Source organism: Rhipicephalus microplus, unplaced genomic scaffold, assembly GCF_043290135.1.
Source record: "Rhipicephalus microplus isolate Deutch F79 unplaced genomic scaffold, USDA_Rmic scaffold_111, whole genome shotgun sequence".
Taxonomy (NCBI): domain Eukaryota; kingdom Metazoa; phylum Arthropoda; class Arachnida; order Ixodida; family Ixodidae; genus Rhipicephalus; species Rhipicephalus microplus.
The window spans coordinates 331,743-342,890 of NW_027464683.1; the positions used below are offsets into that span (position 1 = coordinate 331,743).

At 40.6% G+C, this 11,148-nt stretch overlaps 1 protein-coding gene across 1 annotated transcript; it reads right to left on the bottom strand.

Annotated features, from left to right (window-relative positions):
• Window positions 1-242: 242 nt before the first annotated feature.
• LOC119176949 (uncharacterized) lies at window positions 243-791 on the bottom strand. Its single transcript, XM_037428286.2, has one exon. The coding sequence runs from the start codon at window positions 789-791 to the stop codon at window positions 243-245; it is 549 nt and encodes a 182-aa protein (XP_037284183.1).
• Window positions 792-11,148: the final 10,357 nt, after the last annotated feature.

Below are 11,148 nucleotides of genomic sequence, written 5' to 3' on the forward strand. Positions count from 1 at the left end.
TCTGATATACATATAAATGAAAAAGAGTGTCTGGTAGAGTGAATGAAACTATTAATGTTGTCGTGATTCCTTCGCAAGCTACGTGCATTGAAATGAACTAGAGAGCGTTGATTGTCAGATAGAAACGAAATAAATTCTTCAGCAGAAAAGGACATGATTGACAAGTACTCGTCAAGGACAAAAAAAAAATTAGAAAAAGAGAGAGAGAGAGAGAATTGTCCCTAGAATCGATAACACGCGACTTAGTTGAAAACCCGAAGGTCGTTCTCAGACTTTAAGATGAACACTTTGCTGCTGCTAGTCTGACGAGCCTTAATCTGGCAGTTGTCCGTCCATAAAAACTGCCAGCTCTTCTCCTTCTTAAGAGCTAGTGCCTTAGAAAACAAGCGTTTGTTCTCGACAGTAAGGTGATCATTAACGAACACAGCAGCATCAGTGGAACCAGAAAAGCCAATTTGGCCAGTACGTAGACGGGCTTTGCGAGCCCTACGAACAAACTCGCCTTTCTTCTCGCGGCAACAAAAGCGAGCGATAATGTTCTTCTCCTTAGACTTTGTGGCCACACGATGGACAACGTCCAAGTCAGAGGGAGAAACAGAGCAGCCGATGGCATTGCCAATGGTTTTCACGATTGCAAGGCAATCTTCATTTTGCGTGACCGGAACACCCTTTATCTCAACATTATTCAGTCGAGAATACTGTTCTAGATCAGCAACTTTTTTTTCCAACGCCTCATTTTTTGCGGAGAGTGCGCGGTTCGCAGTCACCAGCTCGTCCTGCCTCACCCTCATGTCATCAAAAACATCACTTAAGTGCTGAACACTTTCCGCCAGAGTTGCGCATTGATCAAAGCCGAGTTCATGTAGCTTGTTAGAACACTTAGAAACAAGGTCTGCAACCACACGTTCAAGCCTACCATCGAACAGACTTTCGAGCGCGTCTATTCGCTTAGCAAGCTCGGTATTAGTAGGCATAGTGCAGTATACAATGTAACAACTTGGCAAAAGCAGCAGTCACGGCTAAGAATTAAAAAAAAAAAAAAAAAAGAAAAGACAACTTGAATACCACAAACCTGCACAAAGAATGCGTAGTTTTTAGATGCGAGTCAACCAGCCGTAACGCTGCTTGCCAAATGAAGACGAAGCACTTGCGACGTCCTTATATAGGCCTGAAGGGGCAGGCACCAAGCGCTGCTCGGTAACAGCAGATCTCGTGGCAGCACGATAAATGCGGGCGTCGGATCTCGTCGATGAATTCAACGATAAAAACGCTGATTCGAAGAGCAGACTGCGCCGGCGCACTAAATCCTGTCGAAAACCACGCTGGCCCAGAAGAAACAGGCCGCTACGGCAGCGACGGGAACAGGCTGCGACGGAAACTTGCTGAAAATCTGCACAAAGAATGCGTAGTTTTTAGATGCGAGTCAACCAGCCGTAACGCTGCTTGCCAAATGAAGACGAAGCACTTGCGACGTCCTTATATAGGCCTGAAGGGGCAGGCACCAAGCGCTGCTCGGTAACAGCAGATCTCGTGGCAGCACGATAAATGCGGGCGTCGGATCTCGTCGATGAATTCAACGATAAAAACGCTGATTCGAAGAGCAGACTGCGCCGGCGCACTAAATCCTGTCGAAAACCACGCTGGCCCAGAAGAAACAGGCCGCTACGGCAGCGACGGGAACAGGCTGCGACGGAAACTTGCTGAAAATCTGCACAAAGAATGCGTAGTTTTTAGATGCGAGTCAACCAGCCGTAACGCTGCTTGCCAAATTTGCGAGTATTTAGCGAGATACAGCGTTCTGTACTGTAATAAGTTGGTGAGAAACTGTGAGGTCAAGCAAATATCGTAATTGTGAACCAAACAGTGTAATTGAGCGTCTTTAGATACAAGTGCGAATGTTAGGTTAGGTTGAGATATCAACCGTCGTAAAACCGCATTAAACAATGTCACTTAGTGAGATGTAGTGTTTTTCAACATTACAAGTCGGGAACTACGATATCTAATGTGAAAGCGCATGAAACCGTCGTAATCGTGTAGAAAACATTGTAAAATTGCGAGTAAAACGTTTTCTAACGATAGAAAAGCGAAGGTTAGGTTAGGTTAGGTTAGTTTAAGCTAGGTAGCGTCGTAAAACTACCAAAAACGACGTCATCTAACGAGATAGTGTTGTTTTATTGCGAGTATTAAACTGCGATAGGTGAAATGTTGTGAATGCACACAAAACGGCATGAACAAGCCAAATACTGCGTGTTCTACCGTTACAATTGCGAAACTGCTATATTGTAATATTCTCGTTAAAGCGCATGCAAGCATCGTGAAACCTTAAAGAACAATGTCATTCAGCGAGATACAGCGTTCTGTACTGCAATAAGTTGCTGAAAAACTGTGAGGTTATGCAAATATCGTAATTGTGAACGAAACAGTGTAATAGAGCGTTTTTCAATACAAGTACGAATGTTAGGTTAGGTTAAGATATGAACCGTCGTAAAACCGCATTAAACAATGTCACTTAGTGAGATGCAGTGTTTTTCACCATTACAAGTTGGGAACTGCGATATCTAATGTGAAAGCGCTTGCAAACGTCGTTAGGTTAGGTTAGGTTAGGTTAGGGTAGGTTAGGTTACGTTAGGTTAGGTTTGGTTAGGTTAGGTTAGGTTAGGTTAGGTTATGTTAGGTTAGGTTGGGTTAGGTTAGGTTAGGTTACGTTACGTTAAGGTATGAACCGTCGTAAAACCGCAATAAACAATGTCACTTTGTGAGATGCAGTGTTTTTCACCTTTACAAGTTGGGAACTGCGATATCTAATGTGAAAGCGCTTGAAACCGTCGTAATGTTGTAGAAAGCAATGTAAAGTAGCGAGTAAAACGTTTTCTAACGATAGAAGTGCGAAGGTTATGTTAGGTTGAGTTATGTTAGTTTAAGCTAGGTAGCGTCGTGAAACCACCAAAAACGACGTCATCTAACGAGATAGTGTTGTTTTATTGCGAGTACGAAACTGCGATAGGTAAAATGTTGTGAAAGCACACAAAACGGCATGAACAAGCCAGATACTGCGTGTTGTACCGTTACAAGTGCGAAACTGCTATGTTGTGACATTCTCGGTAAAGCGCATGCAAGTATCGTGAAACCTTAGAGAACGATGTCATTTAGCGAGATACAGCGTTCTGTACTGTAATAAGTTGGTGAGAAACTGTGAGGTCAAGCAAATATCGTAATTGTGAACGAAACAGTGTAATTGAGCGTCTTTAGATACAAGTGCGAATGTTAGGTTAGGTTGACATATCAACCATCGTAAAACCGCATTAAACAATGTCACTTAGTGAGATGTAGTGTTTTTCAACATTACAAGTCGGGAACTACGATATCTAATGTGAAAGCGCATGAAACCGTCGTAATCTTGTAGAAAACATTGTAAAGTGGCGAGTAAAACGTTTTCTAACGATAGAAGTGCGAAGGTTAGGTTAGGTTAGGTTAGTTTAAGCTAGGTAGCGTCGTGAAACTACCAAAAACGACGTCATCTAACGAGATAGTGTTGTTTTATAGCGAGTATTAAACTGCGATAGGTGAAATGTTGTGAAAGCACACAAAACGGCATGAACAAGCCAAATACTGCGTGTTCTACCGTTACAAGTGCGAAACTGCTATATTGTGATATTCTCGTTAAAGCGCATGCAAGCATCGTGAAACCTTAAAGAACAATGTCATTTAGCGAGATACAGCGTTCTGTACTGCAATAAGTTGGTGAAAAACTGTGAGGTTATGCAAATATCCTAATTGTGAACGAAACAGTGTAATAGAGCGTTTTTTAATACAAGTGCGAATGTTAGGTTAGGTTAAGATATGAACCGTCGTAAAACCGCATTAATCAATGTCACTTAGTGAGATGCGGTGTTTTTTACCATTACAAGTCGGGAACTGCGATATCTAATGTGAAAGCGCTTGCAAACGTCGTTAGGTTACGTTAGGTTAGGTTAGGTTAGGTTAGGTTAGGTTAGGTTACGTTAGGTTAGGTTAGGTTAGGTTTGGTTAGGTTAGGTTAGGTTAGGTTAGGTTAGGGTATGTTAGGTAAGGTTTGGTTAGGTTAGGTTAGGTTAGGTTAGGTTGGTTTAGGTAAAGTTAGGTTAGGTTAAGATATGAACCGCGCTAAAACCGCGTTAAACAATGTCACTTAGTGAGATGCTGTGTTTTTCACCATTACAAGTCGGGAACTGCGATATCTAATGTGAAAGCGCATGAAACCGTCGTAATCTTGTAGAAAACATTGTAAAGTAGCGAATAAAACGTTTTCTAACGATAGAAGTGCGAAGGTCCGGTTAGTTTGAGTTATGCTAGTTTAAGCTAGGTAGCGTCGTGAAACCACCAAAAACGACGTCATCTAACGAGATAGTGTTGTTTTAATGCGAGTACGAAACTGCGACAGGTAAAATGTTGTGAAAGCACTCAAAACGGCATGAACAAGCCAAATACTGCGTGTTGTACCGTTACAAGTGCGAAACTGCTATGTTGTGACATTCTCGGTAAAGCGCATGCAAGTATCGTGAAACCTTAAAGAACGATGTCATTTAGCGAGATACAGCGTTCTGTACTGTAATAAGTTGGTGAGAAACTGTGAGGTCAAGCAAATATCGTAATTGTGAACGAAACAGTGTAATTGAGCGTCTTTAGATACAAGTGCGAATGTTAGGTTAGGTTGACATATCAACCGTCGTAAAACCGCAATAAACAATGTCACTTAGTGAGATGTAGTGTTTTTCAACATTACAAGTCGGGAACTACGATATCTAATGTGAAAGCGCATGAAACCGTCGTAATCTTGTAGAAAACATTGTAAAGTTGCGAGTTAGGTTAGGTTAGGTTAAGGTATGAACCGTCGTAAAACCGCAATAAACAATGTCACTTAGTGAGATGCAGTGTTTTTCACCTTTACAAGTTGGGAACTGCGATATCTAATGTGAAAGCGCTTGAAACCGTCGTAATGTTGTAGAAAGCAATGTAAAGTAGCGAGTAAAACGTTTTGTAACGATAGAAGTGCGAAGGTTATGTTAGGTTGAGTTATGTTAGTTTAAGCTAGGTAGCGTCGTGAAACCACCAAAAACGACGTCATCTAACGAGATAGTGTTGTTTTATTGCGAGTACGAAACTGCGATAGGCAAAATGTTGTGAAAGCACACAAAACGGCATGAACAAGCCAAATACTGCGTGTTGTACCGTTACAAGTGCGAAACTCCTATATTGTGATATTCTCGTTAAATCGCATGCAAGCATCGTGAAACCTTAAAGAACAATGTCATTTAGCGAGATACAGCGTTCTGTACTGCAATAAGTTGGTGAAAAACTGTGAGGTTATGCAAATATCGTAATTTTGAACAAAACAGTGTAATAGAGCGTTTTAGATACAAGTGCGAATGTTAGGTTAGGTTAAGATATGAACCGTCGTAAAACCGCATTAAACAATGTCAATTACTGAGATGCAGTGTTTTTCACCATTAAAAGTGGGGAACTGCGATATTTAATGTGAAAGCGCTTGCAACCGTCGTTAGGTTAGGTTAGGTTAGGTTAGGTTAGGTTAGGTTTGGTTAGGTTAGGTTAGGTTAGGTTAGGTTAGGTTAGGTTGGGTTGAGTTGGGTTGAGTTGGGTTAGGTTAGGTTAGGTTAGGTTGGGTTAGGTTAGGTTAGGTTAGGTTAGGTTACGTTAGGTTAGGTTACGTTAGGTTAGGTTAGGTTAGGTTACGTTAGGTTAGGTTAGGTTAGGTAAGGATAATTTGGTTAGGTTAGGTAAGGTTAAGTTAGGTTAGGTTAGATTGGGTTGGGTGTTGTTGGGTTGGGTTGGGTTGGGTTAGGTTGGGTTAGGTTAGGTTAGGTTACGTTAGGTTAGGTTAGGTTAGGTTACGTTAGGTTATGTTAGGTTAGGTTAGGTTACGTTAGGTTAGGTTATGTCAGGTAAGGTTAGGTTACGTTAGAATAGGTTAGGTTAGGTTACGTTAGGTTAGGTTAAGTTAGGTTAGGTTAGGTTTGGTTAGGTTAGGTTAGGTTAGCTTAGGTTAGGTTAGGTTGGGTTGGGTTGGGTTAGGTTGAGTTAGGTTAGGTTAGGTTAGGTTAGGTTGGGTTAGGTTAGTTTAGGTTAGGTTACGTTAGGTTAGGTTAAGTTGGGTTGGGTTAGGTTAGGTTAGGTTAGGTAAGGTTAGGTCAGGTTAGGTTAGGTTAGGTTAGGTTAAGGTATGAACCGTCGTAAAACCGCAATAAACAATGTCACTTAGTGAGATGCAGTGTTTTTCACCTTTACAAGTTGGGAACTGTGATATCTAATGTGAAAGTGCTTGAAACCGTCGTAATGTTGTAGAAAGCAATGTAAAGTAGCGAGTAAAACGTTTTCTAACGATAGAAGTGCGAAGGTCATGTTAGGTTGAGTTATGTTAGTTTAAGCTAGGTAGCGTCGTGAAACTACCAAAAACAACGTCATCTAACGAGATAGAGTTGTTTTATTGCGAGTACGAGACTGCGATAGGTGAAATGTTGTGAAAGCACACAAAACGGCATGAACAAGCCAAATACTGCGTGTTGTACCGTTGCAAGTGCGAAACTGCTATGTTGTGATATTCTCGTTAAAGCGCATGCAAGCATCGTGAAACCTTAAAGAACGATGTCATTTAGCGAGATACAGCGTTCTGTACTGCAATAAGTTGGTGAAAAACTGTGAGGTTATGCAAATATCCTAATTGTGAACGAAACAGTGTAATAGAGCGTTTTTTAATACAAGTGCGAATGTTAGGTTAGGTTAAGATATGAACCGTCGTAAAACCGCATTAAACAATGTCACTTAGTGAGATGCAGTGTTTTTCACTATTACAAGTTGGGAACTGCGATATCTAATGTGAAAGCACTTGCAAACGTCGTTAGGTTAGGTTAGGTTAGGTTAGGTTACGTTAGGTTAGGTTTGGTTAGGTTAGCTTAGGTTAGGTTAGGTTATGTTAGGTTAGGTTGGGTTAGGTTAGGTTAGGTTACGTTAGGTTAAGGTATGAACCGTCGTAAAACCGCAATAAACAATGTCACTTAGTGAGATGCAGTGTTTTTCACCTTTACAAGTCGGGAACTACGATATCTAATGTGAAAGCGCATGAAACCGTCGTAATCTTGTAGAAAACATTGTAAAGTTGCGAGTAAAACGTTTTCTAACGATAGAAGTGCGAAGGTTAGGTTAGGTTAGTTTAAGCTAGGTAGCGTCGTGAAACTACCAAAAACGACGTCATCTAACGAGATAGTGTTGTTTTATTGCGAGTATTAAACTGCGATAGGTAAAATGTTGTGAATGCACACAAAACGGCATGAACAAGCCAAATACTGCGTGTTCTACCGTTACAAGTGCGAAACTGCTATATTGTGATATTCTCGTTAAAGCGCATGCAAGCATCGTGAAACCTTAAAGAACAATGTCATTTAGCGAGATACAGCGTTCTGTACTGCAATAAGTTGGTGAAAAACTGTGAGGTTATGCAAATATCGTAATTGTGAACGAAACAGTGTAATAGAGCGTTTTTCAATACAAGTACGAATGTTAGGTTAGGTTAAGATATGAACCGTCGTAAAACCGCATTAAACAATGTCACTTAGTGAGATGCAGTGTTTTTCACCATTACAAGTTGGGAACTCCGATATCTAATGTGAAAGCACTTGCAAACGTCGTTAGGTTAGGTTAGGTTAGGTTAGGTTACGTTAGGTTAGGTTTGGTTAGGTTAGGTTAGGTTAGGTTATGTTAGGTTAGGTTGGGTTAGGTTAGGTTAGGTTACGTTAGGTTAAGGTATGAACCGTCGTAAAACCGCAATAAACAATGTCACTTAGTGAGATGCAGTGTTTTTCACCTTTACAAGTTGGGAACTGCGATATCTAATGTGAAAGCGCTTGAAACCGTCGTAATGTTGTAGAAAGCAATGTAAAGTAGCGAGTAAAACGTTTTGTAACGATAGAAGTGCGAAGGTTATGTTAGGTTGAGTTATGTTAGTTTAAGCTAGGTAGCGTCGTGAAACCACCAAAAACGACGTCATCTAACGAGATAGTGTTGTTTTATTGCGAGTACGAAACTGCGATAGGCAAAATGTTGTGAAAGCACACAAAACGGCATGAACAAGCCAAATACTGCGTGTTGTACCGTTACAAGTGCGAAAGTGCTATGTTGTGACATTCTCGGTAAAGCGCATGCAAGTATCGTGAAACCTTAAAGAACGATGTCATTTAGCGAGATACAGCGTTCTGTACTGTAATAAGTTGGTGAGAAACTGTGAGGTCAAGCAAATATCGTAATTGTGAACGAAACAGTGTAATTGAGCGTCTTTAGATACAAGTGCGAATGTTAGGTTAGGTTGACATATCAACCGTCGTAAAACCGCATTTAGCAATGTCACTTAGTGAGATGTAGTGTTTTTCAACATTACAAGTCGGGAGCTACGATATCTAATGTGAAAGCGCATGAAACCGTCGTAATCTTGTAGAAAACATTGTAAAGTGGCGAGTAAAACGTTTTCTAACGATAGAAGTGCGAAGGTTAGGTTAGGTTAGGTTAGTTTAAGCTAGGTAGCGTCGTGAAAATACCAAAAACGACGTCATCTAACGAGATAGTGTTGTTTTATAGCGAGTATTAAACTGCGATAGGTGAAATGTTGTGAAAGCACACAAAACGGCATGAACATGCCAAATACTGCGTGTTCTACCGTTACAAGTGCGAAACTCCTATATTGTGATATTCTCGTTAAATCGCATGCAAGCATCGTGAAACCTTAAAGAACAATGTCATTTAGCGAGATACAGCGTTCTGTACTGCAATAAGTTGGTGAAAAACTGTGAGGTTATGCAAATATCGTAATTTTGAACAAAACAGTGTAATAGAGCGTTTTTAGATACAAGTGCGAATGTTAGGTTAGGTTAAGATATGAACCGTCGTAAAACCGCATTAAACAATGTCAATTACTGAGATGCAGTGTTTTTCACCATTAAAAGTGGGGAACTGCGATATTTAATGTGAAAGCGCTTGCAACCGTCGTTAGGTTAGGTTAGGTTAGGTTAGGTTAGGTTAGGTTAGGTTTGGTTAGGTTAGGTTAGGTTAGGTTAGGTTAGATTAGGTTAGGTTGGGTTGAGTTGGGTTAGGTTAGGTTAGGTTAGGTTGGGTTAGGTTAGGTTAGGTTAGGTTAGGTTAGGTTACGTTAGGTTAGGTTACGTTAGGTTAGGTTAGGTTAGGTTACGTTAGGTTAGGTTAGGTTAGGTAAGGATAATTTGGTTAGGTTAGGTAAGGTTAGGTTAGGTTAGGTTAGGTTGGGTTGGGTGTTGTTGGGTTGGGTTGGGTTGGGTTAGGTTGGGTTAGGTTAGGTTAGGTTACGTTAGGTTAGGTTAGGTTAGGTTACGTTAGGTTATGTTAGGTTAGGTTAGGTTACGTTAGGTTAGGTTAGGTCAGGTAAGGTTAGGTTACGTTAGAATAGGTTAGGTTAGGTTACGTTAGGTTAGGTTAAGTTAGGTTAGGTTAGGTTTGGTTAGGTTAGGTTAGCTTAGGTTAGGTTAGGTTGGGTTGGGTTGGGTTAGGTTGGGTTAGGTTAGGTTAGGTTAGGTTAGGTTGGGTTAGGTTAGTTTAGGTTAGGTTACGTTAGGTTAGGTTAAGTTGGGTTGGGTTAGGTTAGGTTAGGTTAGGTAAGGTTAGGTCAGGTCAGGTTAGGTTAGGTTAGGTTAAGGTATGAACCGTCGTAAAACCACAATAAACAATGTCACTTAGTGAGATGCAGTGTTTTTCACCTTTACAAGTTGGGAACTGTGATATCTAATGTGAAAGTGCTTGAAACCGTCGTAATGTTGTAGAAAGCAATGTAAAGTAGCGAGTAAAACGTTTTCTAACGATAGAAGTGCGAAGGTCATGTTAGGTTGAGTTATGTTAGTTTAAGCTAGGTAGCGTCGTGAAACTACCAAAAACAACGTCATCTAACGAGATAAAGTTGTTTTATTGCGAGTACGAGACTGCGATAGGTGAAATGTTGTGAAAGCACACAAAACGGCATGAACAAGCCAAATACTGCGTGTTGTACCGTTACAAGTGCGAAACTGCTATGTTGTGATATTCTCGTTAAAGCGCATGCAAGCATCGTGAAACCTTAAAGAACGATGTCATTTAGCGAGATACAGCGTTCTGTACTGCAATAAGTTGGTGAAAAACTGTGAGGTTATGCAAATATCCTAATTGTGAACGAAACAGTGTAATAGAGCGTTTTTTAATACAAGTGCGAATGTTAGGTTAGGTTAAGATATGAACCGTCGTAAAACCGCATTAAACAATGTCACTTAGTGAGATGCAGTGTTTTTCACTATTACAAGTTGGGAACTGCGATATCCAATGTGAAAGCACTTGCAAACGTCGTTAGGTTAGGTTAGGTTAGGTTAGGTTAGGTTACGTTAGGTTAGGTTTGGTTAGGTTAGCTTAGGTTAGGTTAGGTTATGTTAGGTTAGGTTGGGTTAGGTTAGGTTAGGTTACGTTAGGTTAAGGTATGAACCGTCGTAAAACCGCAATAAACAATGTCACTTAGTGAGATGCAGTGTTTTTCACCTTTACAAGTTGGGAACTGCGATATCTAATGTGAAAGCGCTTGAAACCGTCGTAATGTTGTAGAAAGCAATGTAAAGTAGCGAGTAAAACGTTTTCTAACGATAGAAGTGCGAAGGTTATGTTAGGTTGAGTTATGTTAGTTTAAGCTAGGTAGCGTCGTGAAACCACCAAAAACGACGTCATCTAACGAGATAGTGTTGTTTTATTGCGAGTACGAAACTGCGATAGGTAAAATGTTGTGAAAGCACACAAAACGGCATGAACAAGCCAAATACTGCGTGTTGTACCGTTACAAGTGCGAAACTGCTATGTTGTGACATTCTCGGTAAAGCGCATGCAAGTATCGTGAAACCTTAAAGAACGATGTCATTTAGCGAGATACAGCGTTCTGTACTGTAATAAGTTGGTGAGAAACTGTGAGGTCAAGCAAATATCGTAATTGTGAACGAAACAGTGTAATTGAGCGTCTTTAGATACAAGTGCGAATGTTAGGTTAGGTTGACATATCAACCGTCGTAAAACCGCATTAAACAATGTCACTTAGTGAGATGTAGTGTTTTTCAACATTACAAGTCG